Consider the following 18527-nt stretch of genomic DNA (forward strand, 5'->3'; position numbering starts at 1 on the left):
GTGAGTATAGAAAGTTTACAACACAAATATTCCTCTGACTGACTACAGTATGGTATGTTTTGTGACTCCAATAAAACCATTATTTGGTGCTAATGCTATAAAGATTGTCCTTGAAATAATATAAAAGAGAACTCAGGCAGTCTCTAGCAATGAGTGATTTGACAGTAAAAGCTGAGAAATAGTTCAGAGTAAAAGAAAGAGTGATAATGAGATCTAGTGAGGATTTAGTGAGAACACAGGATTCAGACAGACCAGGATTTCAGACCCTAGCTCTGTTGATGATTACCTTTCTGTGTAGACAAAGTACTTTTACCTATCTCAGTCACCATTTCTTCATATAACAATAGATATAGAAATATCTATTCCATGGGCTTGTAAAGATTAGGAATAATGCATGTAAAGTGCCTGGCATAAAGAGCTCAAGAAGTGGTTCTAAGATGAACTGGTTTGCAGGGCAGAAATTGAGACACAGATGTAGAGAACAAACGTATGGATACCAAGAGGGGAAAGTGGCAGGGGCAGAGGGGTGGGGGTGGTGGTGGGATGAATTGGGAGATTGGGATTGACATATATACACAAATATGTATAAAATGGATAACTAATAAGAACCTGCTGTATAAAAAAATAAATTTTTTTAAAAAAGTGATTCTATCATTCTTATTACTATGGAAGAAGATTCAGGGGAAAAAAAGGCAGTGGGGGGGGTGTGCAGGGACTGAGCAAGGAAAATGATATTAAGTTTTCCTGCACCTGAACTATGTGTTTTTCATAAAATCAATGTAAATTTCATAATGTGAATGTGGAAAATTTCATTAAAATTTTCTATCATAAAGGAGACGAGGGGCTTCCCTGGTGGCTCAGTGGTTGAGAATCCGCCTGCCAATGCAGGGGACACGGGTTCGAACCCTGGTCTGGGAAGATCCCACATGCCGCGGAGCAACTAGGCCCGTGAGCCACAATTACTGAGCCTGCGCGTCTGCAGCCTGTGCTCCGCAACAAGAGAGGCCGCGATAGTGAGAGGCCTGCGCACCGCGATGAAGAGTGGCCCCCACTTGCCGCAACTAGAGAAAGCCCTCGCACAGAAATGAAGACCCAACACAGCCATAAATAAATAAATAAATAAATAAATAAATAAATAAATAAATAAATAAATAATTTCTTTAAAAAATGGAGTCGAATGTGAAGGGGGTGAGGCATGAAGACAAACAAACAAAAAGACTTCCAAAACTCAAGCAGTAGGGTGGAAATTATTCTAGATTCACCCTCTTGTTCATGCCCTCAATCATCTGCAATGTTAATTTTCACTGTTATATCCCTGATGGCCTTACCTAGCTTAAATTCCACAGTCCATCATTGTAACTATTGTCTTGCATTTATGTCCCCAACCTGATTAAATCCAATTCTGCCTATTGTTCTTCTCCACCTGAGTAGCTGAACATGGCTGGTAAGGAACACACAACCACATTGACTATTCTCACTATACATTTATAACCACACAACTCAAATGGACCCTCAGCATTTCCCCTCACCTCTGCTACATTTCTCATTTTCTCACTCTCTGAGAAAATTTCCCTCACCTCTTTTCTCTCCTAAGATCTCAAAACTATCTCCTGGCTGATGTCCAGATTAATAATTTCACGAAGAAGGGGGGGAAAAAAGTAAGAATGAGAGAATTTTCTCTCATGCAATCAAATCAACCAACCTGTACATAAACTCCAATAATCTGTTTCCCCTGCTGATAAAATGCTTCTGTCCAAGGCCAATACCTTAACTGGATCATGAAGACTATCTTCTCTGACATAACCTTTTCTTGCATATGCTTCTGCAATCCCCATCCCCTCTCCTTCACAAATAGTTTTCCTCCTCTCATGTTTTGTTCCTATCAGCACAAAAGACACTCCTTAAAATCTCCTTTAAAGTAGGTACACACAAACAACTTCCTTGACTCGAGGACCCCCTGCAGCTACCAATCATTTCCTTGTCCTCTGTTTTACAAAATTTCACACTATCTACACATTGTCTCACCATCCACACATTGTCTCACTTCCTATTTTTTTGTGTGTTAAAATAGTTTGCCATAGAAAAATGTAAGCTTTTGAAAGTGGAAAAAACCCAATATAACAATCACTCAGCTTCAACAACTGTCAACTTATAGACACTCTTATTTATCCATCCACTTCTCACAGCCAATCCATAAATTAATTTGAAGCAAATTCCAGGCATCTTATTATTTCATCTGTAAATATTTCAGCATGAATCTCTAAGACAAGAACATTTTTGCAAAAGCATAGTAATATAGTAATCAAAACTAAAATTTACAGCAATTCTTTAAGATCAAATATCCAGTTAGTCTTCCTATTTCCCCAGTTGTCTAATTATAAATGTGTATTTTTCAGTTTGTTTGAATCAAGATCCATGTGAGGTCTGTAAATGAGACTGGTTGCTATCTCTAAGTCTCTTTTAATCTTTAAGATATATAATTAAAGATAAAATATAGCCTGAGTTCAAAATAATCCTTCCCATTCATATTCAGGACTACAGGGTTTCTATTTAATGTTATCAATCTTACATCTGTGTTTCCTTTCTCCTGTACTGACAGTCTCAGTTTTCAAAGACTCCAACTAAATTGCTCATTTATTTTATTCCACAGAACCTAACAATATCAGCACTGCTACCACTAGTATGGTTACTAAAAACATTATGGTGGGGTTTTTAGATAGTTTCTTTTCTTCTTAGGATATATAACCAATGGATACACATTTAGATTGAATTGTTTCCTTTCTCTTTTGGTTTCAGGGATTTTTCTAAAGTTAATTTTGTTTTATAGCTGTGTAAGATGTTTATTATAGTTCCCAACTCAAATCTACAAAATAAAGTATAATGAAAGAAGTCCTCTTCATCCCATTACTTACCCTCCCCTTGTACAAAGTACCAACTAAAAAACACTTTATTTTTTTCCTCTTTGATCTTTATTATTTTCTTCCTTCTGTTGACTTTAAGTTTTGTTCTTCTTTTTCTATTCTTTTAGGTGGTAGGTTAGGTTGTTTATTTGAGATTTTTCTTGGGTTTTTTGTTTTGTTTTGTTTTGTTTTTTGAGGAAGGCCTGTATCACTATGAACTTCCTTCTTAGGACTGCTTTTGCTGCATCCCATAGATTTTTGTATGGTTGTATCTTCATTGTCATTTGTCTTGAGGTATTTTTTGATTTCCTCTTTGAGTTCCTCATTGACCCATTGGTTTTTTTAGTAGCATGTTGTTTAGTCTCCATCTAATAGGTGTTTGCTTTGTTGGGTTTTTTTTTTTTTCATTTTTCTTTCTGTAGTTGATTTCTACTTTCATGACAGTGTGGTCAGAAAAGATGCTTGAAATAATTTATATTCTCTTAAATTTGTTGAGGCTTGTTTTGTGTCGTACTAGTGGTCTATCCTAGAGAATGTTCCATGCACGCTTGAAAAGAATGTGTATTCAGGGGGCGGGGGCGGTTTGGATGTAGTGTCCTGTATATATCAATTAAGTCTAACTGTTCTATTGTGTCGTTTAGGATCTCTGTTGTCTTATTCTAAAAAACACTTCAAAAAATACAATATCCTTCCTGTTTTAGATAAATAACAGCATGTTTTAGTATAATCAATGTTTGGCCTTAGTTCTATCATTTTGATTTATGATACATAAACACCTGAACATGCACACATACGTATCTTTTATCTATACAGTCTTTCTCTATGTATACCATTTTACTTATTCTCTATTTTGGGGCATATCTTTTCATATTTAGTCAAGTTTACATTTTTGATCCAATGCTTATTTTTATCCTGATAAATTTATATAATAACTGTTGTCCTCCTCCTCTCTCTGCTATTACCTACTGGTTTCCTAATATGAGACATATTGAAAATAATTATTAACCTCTTATCCCTTCCCTAGGCTCTGATTTGAAATATTTACTTCCTCTGTTAATATCTGTAAGGTAATTTACAAGCTTGTTGTACTTTTCATATACCCCTCACATTCTCACCCTACTTCTTAGATAATTATAACTATATATATCTACTATACCTAAGCAATAATACTATACTCTCTCCCTTAATACCACCACTTAGTATTACATATACAGGTTATTATATACTTAATGCTCAACCCAGTCCTTAGGTTGATGTCTCTCTATTTCTGTTTTCTGAAGCTCATTTTCAGGTTGATCCCTTGGGAAGTGGTTAGAGGAATAATACTCCTTGAGCTTCTGCATATATATATAACAATTTGGCTAGGTAAAAAATTCTTAGCTCAAAATTTATGTCTTTGTATAACTTAAATAGAAAAATAGACATTGTCTTCTGGAATAAAGCTTTGCTGTAGAAAGGCCAGATGATAATCTGATTTTCCTTTCCTTTTAAGTGACTTCATCTTTATGCCTGGATGCCAAAGTTATGATCTTCCTGGATACATGGTGTACTTTTTCAAAACATGGCTTCAGTCCTTTTGTTCTTAATTTTAGTTATCTTGAGTCATTTTTGGCAATTGTTCTGTTCCATTAAACTCTTATTGGAACTCTTAATGAAGATGTTAGATCCTCACTGCCTATCTTCTATATCATTTTCTCTCTAATCCTTTTTCTCTCCTTAATTTCTTCTTGATTTTGAAATATTTTCTCCTTTTCATCTCCTGTTTCTCCCAAGGCGTTATTTGTTGCACATTTTCATTTTTATTTCCCTTCTAGTTTGGTCTTCACCTCTGAAGTGATTTTTTATTTTATTTCTAATTCTTTCCTGAGTCTGTCACCATCTTTAATTTTTTTTTCTCCAGTTGCCTCATATCTGAGTTTTTCTAATTCTGTTTTATTGTTATTTCAGAGTGTCTATCATTTTCTGACATTTTTAGCTAGTTTTGAAACATTATGACTGTACATATGACGTGCTGGTGTGCCTTTCATTGTCTATAGGAATGTTGTTTTATTCTTTAATCTCTTTTATAGCAATTTTATGCAAGGTTAAACCAGAATCTTTTCCTATTGCTTTTATTTAAAAATTTTTTTTAATAAATTTATTTATTTTTTGGCTGCGTTGGGTCTTCATTGCAGCGTGTGGGCTTTCTCTAGTTGCGGCGAGCGGGGCTACTCTTTGTTGCGGTGCGCGGGCTTCTCATTGCGGTGGCTTCTCTTGTTGTGGAGCACGGGCTCTAGGCGCGCGGGCTCAGTAGTTGTGGCTTGCGGGCTCTAGAGCGCAGGCTCAGTGGTTGTGGCTCACAGACTTAGTTGCTCTGCGGCATGTAGGATCTTCCCGGATCAGGGCTCGAACCTGTGTCCCCTGCATTGGCAGGCGGATTCTCAACCACTGCGCCACCAGGGAAGCCCGTATTTAAATTTTTAAAATTTAAATTAACATACAGCAAAGCTTTCTTGTGTACAGTTCTATGAATTTAAATACATGTAGAGATTCATATAACCACAATAATTATACAGAATAGTTCAGTCACCCCCAAAACTCCCTCAAGCTATCACTTTATACTCCCTTCCTCCCCTAGTCCCTAATCTCTGGCAAACACTGATCTGTTCTCCATCTCTACGATTTTTTTTCATTTCCAGATTGTTATATAAATGGAATCATACAGTGTGTAACTTTTAGAGATTTTTTTCCCATTCAGCATAATGCTGTTGAGATCCATGCAAGTACCTTCATGTACTTATAGTTCATTTTTTTTTATTGCTGAGTACTATTCCATTGTATGGATGTGTCATTCACATGCTGAAGGACATTTAGGCTGTTTTCAATTTGGGGCAATTGTGAACAGAGCTACTACAAATAACCCTGTATAGGCTTTTGTGTGAATATAAGTTTCCATTTCTCTAGGGTAAATACGCAGGAGTAGGATTGCTGGGTTATGTATGTGTAAATTCATAAGAAATTGCTAAACTCTTTTCCAAAGTTACTGTACCATTTTGCATCCCTTCCAGCAAAGTATGAGAGCTCCAGTTGCTCAGTATCCTTGCCAGTACCTCGTACTGGCGATATATTTTATTTTAGCCATTCTAATAAGTGTTTAGTTTCTCATCATGGTTTTAATATGCATTTTCCCAATGGCTAATGGTGTTGAACATCTTTTCATGTGTTTATTTGCTATCCATATATCCTCTTTGATGAAGTGTCTGTTCAAGTCTTCCTCTTTGACTCATAGGCTATTTAGAGGTGTCTTGTTTCATTTCTAAGTGTTTGGAGGTTTGCCTCTTATCTTTGTTATTGATTTCTCATTTAATCCCATTATGTCAAAGGACATAAGATGTATGGTTTCAATTCTTTTAAATTTAAAGTTTGCTTTATGATCCAAGATATCTTCTGGGCACACTTGAAAAGAGTGTGTATGCTAATATTGTTGGGTAAAGTATATTATAAATGTTGATTATATTCATTTGCATGATTGTGTTATTTAGTTTTTCCATACACTTGCTGATTTTCTGTCTACTAGTTCTATCAATTACTTAGAAAGGCATGTTGGCGTCTATATAAAATTGTGGATTTAATTATTTCTCCTTTCAGTTCTGTCAGTTTTTAGTTCATATATTTTGGAGCTCTCTTGTTAGGTATACACATTGAGAATTATTATGCCTTCTCAGTGAATTGACCCTTTTATCATTATGTAATGTCCCTCTTTATCCCTGGTGATTTTCTTTGCTCTCTAGTCTTTGTTTCCTGTTAATATTACCATTCCAGTTCTTTTTTATTTGTGTTTGCTTAATGTATCTTTTTCTATCCTTTTAATCTACCTATATTTGAAGTGAGTTTCTCATAAATAGCACACACTTCAGTCATGAATTTTTATCCATTTGGACATTCTCTGTCTTTTAATTGGTGTATTTAGTCCATTGGCATTTAATGTAATTATTGATGTGTTTGGATTCAGGTCTACTGTTTTATTATTTGTCTTCTATGTGCATCCTGTTTTTCATCCCTCTGTTTCCAATTTTATGCCTTCATTTGTGCTGACACTTTTTTTGGCCCATCATCCTTTTCTTTTTAATGGTGGTAAAATATACATAACATAAAATTTACCGTCTTAACCATTAAGTGTACAGTTCACTAGTGTTAAGTATATTCACATTGTTGTGCAACCAATCTTGAAAACTGTTTTATCTTGCAAAACTGAAACTCTGTGCCCACTAAACAAAGTCTCTCTCCAAGTCTGTACTCTAGATACCTTAGAAAATGAAATCAGTTTGTCTTTTTGTTACTGGCTTATTGCACTTAGCATAATGTCCTCAAGGTTCATCCATGTTGTGGTATGTGTCAGTATTCCTTCCTTTTTAAGGCTGAATAATATTTCACTGTCTGTTTATACTACATTTTTGTTTATCCATTCATTTGTTGATGGACATCTTGGTTGCTCCCCCATGTTAGCTATTGTGAATAATGGTGCTATGAACATGGGTGTACAAATATCTGTTTGGGCCTCTCCTTTCAATTCTTTTGGGTATATGCCCAGAAATGGTATTGCTGGATAATATGGTAACTGAACACTTTTTAATATTCCATTTTAATTCTTACTCATTTTTAATTGAGATGGGTGTTATTCTATGTTTAGGAGGACAAATTGGGCCAGGGTAGATTTTATAGCTTTGTAGCATTGAAGCTCCCTCTTTGTGGTTTTCTATGAGTGCTCAAAACTGTAGTCTTAAACACTTCCTGAAATCTGCCTCCTCTGCTCCTCTCCCCCACTTTTATCTAGACCACCTTCTTCCTTTGCCACTATCATCCCTGTCCTGTTGTTCAATTTGGATTCTACTACCAGAAATGTCTCCTGAGTAGTAGATGTTGTCCTGAAAGGTATCTGTGGTTTGGATTCTAGAGTTTAAGGGGCCCAGACTTTAGCTGTGCTGTATTTACCTTGCACTTACCTGCCTATAGAAGGATGACTTCCAGTTTCAGCTGCTGCTGTACTTTCTAGTGAGTAAATTTATGATTTGAGTGTTCTCTTCTTCTCAGAGCTGTCAGATACTCCCTTGCTTTTATTTCTACTTCATCCATAAAAGCTGCAGACACCAAAAGGGTCTTAGGGCTGTCAGTTTATTCCCAGCTAATCTTCTTGTAGGGTTTGAGGGGGTGACTTGTCACTTAGCTTTGATGTAGATGTTACCTGTGGATTTGTATTTTGCTCTCTTAGTTTCTCTCTTATTTGGTTTATTTGTTTTGTTTGGTGGGAGATGGGGAGGATTCAAGGAAAGCAAAAACATTACACATTCACAGCCACCATTTTCCCAGAATTCTCTTTCACGTTTTTTAAAGCCATTTCAATCAGGAATGATTTTTGTTTCATAACTCCACTGAAAAAACACTCTTTCTAAGACCACCAAAACCCTCCCTTTTGTTAACTCTAGTGGTCAGTTACTGTTCTTCCAGCAATGCGTGACAGTTTATCTACTGGTACATCCATACTTACCTTGGTCATTTTCTACTTTGCTCACCAGTCTTTCTCATTCTCCTTTTAGATACCATCTAGGATGATCAAAGATCTCAGTTTGCCTGGGATTGCCCTGGTTTTAGCACTGAAAAGTCCCACATTCTGGAAAACTCCATAATTGGGAAAACCAGGACCATCCTCCTTTCCTGACTTCTAAGTGGAAGAATGGCTCAGAGAACAGGCTTTGGCACTCTTCTCCTCTCAATATTTCACTCATTTATCAAGTGATCTAATTCAGTCTTATTGCTTAATAAACTATCCATCTGCTGATGATTCCCAGCTCTACCCTCTCCACTCTGCCAGAAGCTCACATATCCAACTACTATTGATCCTTCTGGCTTAACCTTAAAAAAAATCCTGAATCTAATCATTTTCTCAACATTTCTACTGTTAACATCATAAGCGTCAGCAAATTTTTTCTTTAAGGACTAGATAGTGAATATTTTAGGCCTGCAAGCCACAGTCCCCATTGCAACTACTCAACTTGGCCACTGTAGCATAAAAATAGCCAAAGACAACACATAAGTGAATAGGTGTGGCTATGTTCTGATAAAACTTTATTTATAAAAAATAGGCAGCTGGCTCACAGGCCATACATAGTTTGCTGAACCCTAGTCTAACCTATCATCATCTTATGTGTGATTTACTAACACAACATCCCAATTAGTCACCTTATTCCTCTCCTTTTAGCTTCATTAGTAGTCAGAAAGTATTTTTTGTTAAGAAATACATACAAATGAGAGTGTTTTGTGCATTTGTATATACACATATTTAAAAGGTATGAAGAATAATGAAATGAATACTATGTATCCATTACTAAGCTTAAAAAATAAAACATTATTGATGCTTCTTGAATATCCCTCCCAAAGCAAATTGTTCTCGCTTTCCTGTACCCTACAGGTAACCACTATTTTGAAATTTGTATTTCTCATTCTCTTTCCTTTTATTATTGTTTTACTATATATATGTGAATTCTTATTTAAGATACTGTGCAGTATGACATTTGAACACTATATATAAATAGCATCATACTACTTGTATTCTGTGACTGTTTTTTATGATTAGCCTGATATATTAGCTATAATTCATTCATTTCATGGCAGTATGGTTTTATTTAGCATACAATAGAAACAGGATGATTTACTGATCTATTCTGATGCTGACAAACATTTAGATTGTTTCTAGTATTTTGCAAACATTGCGGGTACTGACATTCTTCCTCATCTCTCCCACTCTAACCTCTGCTTTTAGCAGTATGGTACACTTTATCTATCATGAAAAGTAGTCTTATGTTGCAAAACTGCTAAATGCTGGATATATCAAAATAAACGTATCTTTAAACTTGCCACTGAGCGCTCAAGAAAGTAAAGGAAATTCCTAAAAGCAAAAACAGTATAAACATACTAAACACAGAAAAGAAAACTGAAACTGGAGTGGCAAAGCAAACCTGAGAACTGAAACCACCTTTTGGGGCATCCCAACAGAAACCAAGAGCTTTTGTGGATTGATGTCCATGTGAAGGAACAAGGTTAAGTCTCAAACCACGCAAAGTGAAGAACGAAACCTGAGACTACAGCATAAAACCCAGGTCTTCAAAGAAGCCACACCCAGAGTTAAAGGGTGGGCTAGGAAAAACAGTCTCCTGCCAGATAAGGGACTAACAGGTAAATCTGCTCTCCTCAGCTATGGTTCTAGATTTCACCACAACTACCACCATCAAAAATTAAAAAAAGAGTCTCACCTGAGAATTAATAATTAACATCCATCCTCACATAAGATTGGAGTTCAAATTTACACTACCTGTCATGGACACCTCAAGCTGAGAAATTAATTAAAGAATAGACCTGGTCTCTGGTAGAAACGTGTAAATAATCTCCTAGAGTAATGCTTTGAATCCAGATCCTTCAAGATTCCCACCTTTCAAACTGAGGCTCATAGAAAGTCACAATCAAAAGTAAGACTAGCAGAAATAAACCACCAGGTATTAGCATTAGCAGAAATAACAAACAGAAGAGTTAAACCACCAGCCACTTCAGATACTAGGAGAGAAAATATATAAAAATTCACTATATATTTTTTTAAAAAGATGGAGTCAAAAAGTGAGAAGTACCCAAGTATCAACAAGTACACCAAGTACCCAGATCTTGATTTCTAATAATATTCTCCAATAAATAAAACCAGGGCTCCTTCAAGAAGTTGCTGATTCTAGGGCTGGGACAGGAAATATACATGAGGAGCTTGGAGCATCTCGTATACCAGAAGTAAAGAAATGCTTCCAAAAACCCAGAGTGATGGGGTTCAAAGAGACACAGAAGCCACTTGAAAGAGCTCCCCATGGCCAAAGCAACAAAGTAAATAAAGTAGTATTAAATTTATAACTCATAATATAAAATAAATATTCATGATTCCATACTGATATAAATAAGTTATTGAATAAATAAATAAGTGGAGGAGAAAAGACAAATCTCCTAAGCAGAAGAATTTTAAATAACTTATGTAGATACTCTGTCCCAAGGAGGTAGAACATAATTCCTATTCCTTAAGTGTGGATTGTGCACAGTGTCTTCCTTCCAAAAAATATAGTATGGAACGGGGGGAATAAAAGAGTAACTTTACAGTGGAGAAACCTGACAAACACTACCTCAGCCAGATAAGCAAGGTTAACATCATCAGTGGTTAAGTCATGTTGACAGTATGTACCTGTGATATCATGTGATGAGAATGGCACTTTACCTCTGTGGTTGTCCTTCCAAAAACCCATAACCCCAGTCTAATCATGCAAAAAGTACCAGACAAGTCTCAATGAGAGACAGTCTACAAAATACCTGACCAATACTTCTCAGAACTGTCAAGGTCATCACAAACAAGGAAAGTCTGAGAAACTGTCGCAGCCAAGAGGGGCCTAAGGAGACATGACAACTAGATGTATGTGGTATCCTGGATGGGATACTGGAACAGAAAAAGAAAAAAGACATTAGATAAAACCTAAGGAAATCTGAGCAAAATACAGGCTTTCGTTAAAAATAATGGATCAGGGCTTCCCTGGTGGCGCAGTGGTTGAGAATCTGCCTGCCAATGCAGGGGACACGGGTTAGAGCCCTGGTCTGGGAAGATCCCACATGCCACGGAGCAACTGGACCTGTGAGCCACAATTACTGAGCCTGCGCGTCTGGAGCCTGTGCTCCGCAACAAGAGAGGCCGCGATGGTGAGAGGCCCGCGCACCGCAATGAAGAGTGGTCCCCACTTGCCGCAACTAGAGAAAGCCCTCACACAGAAACGAAGGCTCAAAACAGTCATAAATAAATAAATAAATAAATAAAAGAACGTGAGTTTCTTTAAAAAAAAAAAAAAAAAAGCTTGATTTAAAAAAAAAAAATAATGGATCAGTATTGGTTCGTTAATTATGACAAATGTACAAATGAAAGTTGTTAATAATAGGGGAAATGGTGTGGGGTATGTGGGGACTCTTGGTACTAGCTTTACAACTTTTCTGTGACTCCAAAAAGTTTAGTTTTTTTAAAACATGAGAAGGTAACAACTGATTAGCAAAAAGACCAGGGAAATTTTTTTTTTAAATCCAAATAGAACTTTAAAAATTAAAAAAAAATGTAATTTGAAAGTCAATGGATGGGGCTTCCCTGGTGGCACAGTGGTTGAGAGTCTGCCTGCCAATGCAGGGGACACGGGTTCAAGCCCTGGTCTGGGAAGATCCCACATGCCGCGGAGCAACTAAGCCCGTGCGCCACAACTGCTGAGCCTGCGCATCTGGAGCCTGTGCTCCGCAGCAAGAGAGGCCGCGAAAGTGAGAGGCCCGCGCACCGCGATGAAGAGTGGCCCCCGCTCGCCGCAACTAGAGGAAGCCCTCGCACAGAAACAAAGACCCAACACAGCCAAAAATAAATAAATAAATAAATAAATAAAAATTTTTAAAAAGAAACAAAGCAATGAGCAAGCATCCTTGAGTATATGTATTTTTTAAAAAAAAAAGTCAATGGATGAACTGGAAATATTATAATATAATCATGACGTGTTTTTTTCAAATACTTCCTAGTTTCATCCATTGAAGTCTTAGAAACAGTGACCAATCCAGCAGCATGAGCAGGCTAATGACTAGATTGCTGTCTCTAAATACTATTTCTCACTCCAAAGAATCAGGGCTCCTTGGAGCATCTCAGCGACAGGGCAGAAAATGTATATTATGAGCCCTGGAGCAAAGTGGCATATTAGAAAAGCAAAGAAGCTATCAAAGACTTCCTAGGGTCATGTCAAAAGGACTCAGGAACGAATCTGAAGAGGCTCCCACTGGTCAAATAAAGGACAATTTGAGCATATATTTAAGAATAATAACTGTAATGTAATAACTGATGAAATACCAATTTTTTTTTAAATCTATGAGTTTATAATAACAATTTTTTAATTCTTTGGTAATGTTTAGAGGATGAAATGGCTGTTAACACCACAGAAAGAGAAACAAATTGACATTAAATGCTTCCTGATAAAACGCACAATACTAATACAGTTTGTTTATAGGGAATAAAGGGGAGAGAGGTACAAGTTAAATAACAGGACAGATGATCCAGTTTCTTTAGCATATAAACTATGAGAAAGGGAAGAAAAGGAATCAACAACAAAATCTCACTGGACAGATTAAGTAGCAAATCAGATACAACTCATGAGAGAATCAGTGACTAGATGATTATCTGGAGAAATTTTATATCACATACTATATAGAGGAAAAGAGACTAGACATATGAAAGCAAAGTTAAGAGTCATGAAGAAAGGACAAAGATCTTATCGGTCTTCCAAAAAAGAACAGGGTTGAAACTATATTCAAAGATGTAATAGCTTTTTTTATTCAGAACTGATGAATTTTTCTTTCTGGGATCATTTTCATTTTTTTCTAAAGTACATCCTTAGAAGTTTCTTTCCGTTCATGGTTAAGTCAATTCTGTTCACTTTGATCATTTTCAGATGTATAGAACTGCAAGAATTTATCATGAACAGAAAGAAACTTCTAAGGATGTACTTTAGAAAAAATGACCCCAGAAAGAAGAACTAAGAAGAAAGTGTAACGTAAGACTTTGAAAAATGTAAGCAATAATTGTTTACAATCAATGTAATGAAACAATAATAATGTTTAACTAATAACATTAAAATTCTGAATAATAATAGCATATGAGTCAGAAGATGGGGGACTGGAATTATAACATTTAAAAATCTTTATATTACTTGAGAAGATTATAATAAAGATACTGATTTACACTTTAAGTTAATTAGGTACGATGAAATTTCAAGAATAAGAACTAAAAGAAAAGAGAAAATAATAGCTAACAAACTGCTTGCCATGGGCCAGGCACTATTCTAACTGCTTTATACATATTTGAACTCATTTAATCCTCACAAGAATCCTATAAGTAGGTATCACTACTATCTATATTTACAAATGAGAAAGTAGAAGCCCAGAGAGGATAAGTGAATTGCCAAAAGTCACACAGCTATTAAATGGCAGAGCCAATGACACCAAAAGCAACAAAAGCAAAAATAAACAAGTGGGACTACATCAAAAAAAAAGTTTCTGCACAGCAAAGGAAACCGTCAACAAAATGAAAAGGCAACCTACTGAATGGAAGAAAATATGCAAATCATATATCTGGGGTTAATATCCAAAATCTCAATACATAAAGAACTCATACAACTCAATAGTAAAAAAAATAAATAAAAATGTCTGATTTAAAAATGGGCAGAAAAAAAAAAAAAAATGGGCAGAAGAGGGACTTCCCTGGTGGTCCAGTGGTTAAGAATCCACCTTCCAATCCAGGGGATGCGGGTTCAATCCCTGATCAGGGAACTAAGATCCCACATGCCACGGGGCTACTGAGCCCGCATGCCTCAACTACTGAACACGCGAGCCACAACTAGAAAGCCCACGTGCCTCAACTACAGAGCCCACACGCTCTGGAGCCCACGAGCCACAACTAGAGACAAGCCCGAGTGCCACAACGCAGAGCCGGCGTGTGACGATCCCACGTGCTGCAATTAAGACCTGACGCAGCCAAAAATAAAAATAATAAATAAATTTTTCTTTTTTTAAATGGGTAGAAGATCTGAATAGACATTTTTCCAACGACATACAGATGGCCAACAGGTAAATGAAAAGATACTCAACATCACTAAGCATCAGGGAAATGCAAATCAAAACCACAGTGGGGAATTTCCTGGCAGTCCAGTGGTTAGGACCTGGCACTTTCACTGCCGGGGCCCGGTTCAATCCCTGATCTGGGAACTAAGATCCCGCAAGCTGTGAGACGGGCCAAAAAAAACGCACAACGAGATATCATTTCACACCTATTAGAATGGCCATTATCAAAAAGAATATAACAAGTGTTGTCAAGGATGTAGAGAAAAGGGAGCCCTTGTCATTATTGATGGGAATGTAAATTGATGCAGCCACTGTGGAAAACAGTATTGAGGTTCCTCAAAAAATTAAAAATATAACTACATATGATCCAACAATTCTTCTTCTGGGTATTTTTCCAAAGAAAATGAAAACACTAATTTGAAAAGATATATGTACCCCCACATTCACCGCAGCATTAACCAAGACATGGAAACAGCCTAAGTGTTCATCAATGGATGAATGGATAAAGAAAATGTGTGTGTGTGTGTGTGTGTGTGTATACACAAAATTAAACAGACAATTACCATATGATCCAGCAATTTCACTTCTGGGTATATACCCAAACACTTGAAAGCAGGGACTCAAACAGGTATTTGTACACCCATGTTCCTAGAAGTATTATTCACAATAGCCAAAAGATGGAAGCAACCCAAATGTCTGCTGATGGATGAATCGATAAACAAAATGTGGTAAATACATACAACAGAATTCAGCCTTAAAAAGGAAATTCTGACACATGCCAGAACATGGATGAAACTTGAGGACATTGTACTAAGTGAAATAAGCCATACACAAAAAGACAAACATTGTATGATTCAACTCATATGAGATATCTAGAATAGTGAAATTCATAAAGACGGAAAGTAGAATTGTGGTTGCCAGGCCCTGGTGGGGAAGAGGAATTGGGAGTTATTATTTAATGAGTACATAGTTTCATTCTGGGAAGATGAAAAAGTTGTGGAAATGAATACAGTGATGGTTGCAAGAGAATGTGAATGTACTTAATGCCACTGAATTTACACTCAAAAAAGGTTAAAATGGAACACACTTGTTATTCATTGTTTTAACACAATTTTAAGTAAGTAAATAAATAACTCCTGCAAATTAATTAATTATTAAGAAAATAAACCTAAACAATCTAGTGGAAAAGATGGCAAAATTTTACATAAAAAGAAAGTATAAATAACAAATATACATTTTTTAAAAAACATTTAACCTAGTTGATAAAAACTAGGAAAATGTAGAACTTTACATTCACTATTGTATAGTGGAGAATTAACTTTCCCTAAAGAGAGGTCTGGCCTCTGTCCTGGTTCCTGAGAGGTAACCTCTAAAGCCTTGGAATTTCTCAAGTGATAGGAGTATCTCTGTTACTCATAGTGAACCCCTTGGACTACACCTACTCCTGGTGGCAGCTGCCCATGCCAGAAAGATGAACCATATATTTAGAGAGCTGGGTCTTTGGGCCAGGTGAAATCAGCCTCCATAGAAGGGTAGGGAGCTGGAGGCCAAGTTCAACCACATGGGTGATAACTCAACCATGCCTATGTAATAAAGCCTTGATAAAAACTTTGCACACTGAAACTCAGGTGAGCATCCTAGGTTAGCAATATTCCACGCGTATTGTCACATCAATGATGTGAGGGCTAAGCATCCCTGAGGACATGGAACGGAACCTTCGCATTTGGGAACCCTCTCAGATTCTACCCTATGTGTGTCTTCCTTTGGCTGGTTCTAATCCTTTTGCTGGTATTCTTATGCTGTAATAAAACTAATTATAAGTATAGTGCTTTCCTGAGTTCTGTGAGTTATTCTCATGAATTATAAAATTTGAGGGAGTCCACGAAGATCCCCGAATTTGTAGCCAACTGATCTGAAATGAGGTTGACCCTGTGGACTCCTAAACTTTCAGATGGTGCCAGAAGTCTTGTGCCAGAAGTCTTAGGCAAATTTGGCAATCTGGAGGACTGTGCCCTAACCTTGTGTTTCACTAACTCTGGGCAACTGCATTGGCACAAATTATAATGTATGATTATAAATTCTAAGTGTAAATGAGGAAATGCATCAAAGAAAACTCTGGTACTGGAAGAGCAGAGTGGTACAGTTACTTTCAAAAAGAATTTGCCATTATCTTGAAAAATTGAATATTTACATACCCTATGAACTAGAAATTCCACTTCTAGGTATATATCCTAGAGAAATTCATACACATGAGCAACAATAGAGATTTACAAGAATATTCATAGCAACTTAGTTCAAAAGAACCCAAATTCCACTGACCCAGAGAACAGACACATAAATTGTGATACATATGTGGCACATAATGGGATAATAGTAGACTACAATGAAAATTAATGAACCACAGCCACATGCAAAGACATGGATGAAAAAAAATCACCTAAAAAAAATTTTAGGTGAAAAAAATTGGGTTAGAGAAAGCTCCATATAGTATGAAACCATTTTTATAATATTCAATAACAAAAAATCTAAATCCATTGCTTATGGGTACTAAAATTATTAAATCACATAAAAGGATCAAAGGAAGAATAAGCACAAAAATCAGATTAGGTGCTATGGGGACATTGCGGGAGCAGTAAAACAGAATAAAAAATGAGCACAAGTTAGGTGCAGTGGCATTGTGAAGTATGCTGGTTCTTGAGATGTATGGCAGGGTCACAGTTTTTTTTATTGTTAGGCTTTAAAATTTACATATATTCTTTTTTATATCATTACCTTACCTAGTAAAAAGAGGTTTTTGAAACACACAAAAATAAGTAGAATGTTCTGGGAAGACTTTATACAGGCTAGTCACAAAAAAAAATTGCTCTTGAATTATATGGAGAGAAATCAATAGTGAAAACCTTGTGCAGAAGAGAGGAACTGTCTAGAATGATAGAAATGGAACAGAACTTTCTGAAAAGCTGGAAATGCTCTGAATCTGCACTGTCCAATATGGTAGTCAGTAGCCACATGTGATTACTGAGCACATGAAACATGGCTAGTGCATCTGTAGAATTAAATTTTTTATCTAATTTTAATGACTTTATAAAGTTTATCTTAGATAGCCACATGTAGCTAGTGGCTACCGTATGGACAGCACAGCCCTAGAAGATTGTCTATTCACACCGGTTGCAAGAATCTTTATGTTGTCCCTTCATGTAAAAAACTGAAAGCTTAAATTGTGATTCACGCCTTATGGGTTTAATATGTATGAAAAATAAGGCAGAACTCCAAATAGGGAACCCGTTTTCAAAGAAAATGTCAGGCCCTAACATCAGAATATGGGTAAAAAATCTGTAATTAACCCTCGATCATGCATTTATGTGCTAGAATATCAGGAGCTTTAAAGGGTTTAAATTTTTTGGCCCAGGAATCTCATATCTGATCATCAAATATGAAAATATCCATCTAAATAAAGATGCATCAGAGTAGTAATTTTAAATAGAAGAAACTGTAAAAAGCAACTTATATATTTAATAGTATTTAAACGTATGATATCTGGGACTTGCTTTAAAATACTTCAAGGGTGGGGGATGCAGAGGTCAATGAGGATAGATGAAATAAGATCGAAAACATGTTAATAACTGCTGAAGCTAGGGCATGAATTCATGGGATGTCCATTCCTCTGTCCGTAATAAAGTAAAAAAAAAAAAAAATTTAAACACGTTTGTAATGTTCTGTGAAAAAAATTAAAATCATCTCTATCCTACAATTAGAACACTATTTTAAGTCAATAAATGTTGACTAAAAGTAAATGAATATCTGTTAATGCACAGAATTGCTGCATCAAAGCAAAACTAGTCAGAGGGGAAAAAAATTCAAAGATCAGTAGGAAAAATGAACAATAGGGCTTAAAAATGCATTTCAGAAGATTTTTTTTAAAACACATGAGTTTAGGGGCTT

At 36.2% G+C, this 18527-nt stretch overlaps 2 protein-coding genes across 7 annotated transcripts in view; one reads left to right on the top strand and one right to left on the bottom strand.

Moving 5' to 3' along the window:
- ZNF567 (zinc finger protein 567) overlaps window positions 1–13541 on the top strand; it is a 78397-nt gene extending 64856 nt beyond the window's left edge. Inside the window, exon 8 of one of the 3 annotated variants that reach the window (XR_014257106.1) lies at window positions 8453–11770. Coding sequence is in view for 1 of the 3 variants with exons in the window: in XM_082439433.1 (XP_082295559.1) it covers window positions 13418–13425 (8 nt within the window). In the remaining 2 variants the exon portion in view is untranslated. Of the gene's footprint in view, window positions 1–8452; window positions 11771–13417 lie in introns of those variants that run through there. The other 2 variants (XR_014257107.1, XM_082439433.1) reach the window with 2 other exon arrangements.
- The window catches only part of ZNF461 (zinc finger protein 461), a 133158-nt gene that overhangs the window by 104733 nt on the left and 9898 nt on the right, over window positions 1–18527 (bottom strand). For all 4 annotated transcript variants that reach the window (XM_082439421.1, XM_082439419.1, XM_082439422.1 and 1 more), the window contains one exon: window positions 11271–11394. In XM_082439421.1, coding sequence (XP_082295547.1) covers window positions 11271–11303 — 33 coding nt within the window. In that variant the 5' untranslated portion in view covers window positions 11304–11394. The remainder of the gene's footprint in view (window positions 1–11270; window positions 11395–18527) is intronic.

This window comes from Balaenoptera physalus (assembly GCF_965194825.1).
Source record: "Balaenoptera physalus genome assembly, chromosome: 19".
In the NCBI taxonomy this organism is placed as follows: domain Eukaryota; kingdom Metazoa; phylum Chordata; class Mammalia; order Artiodactyla; family Balaenopteridae; genus Balaenoptera; species Balaenoptera physalus.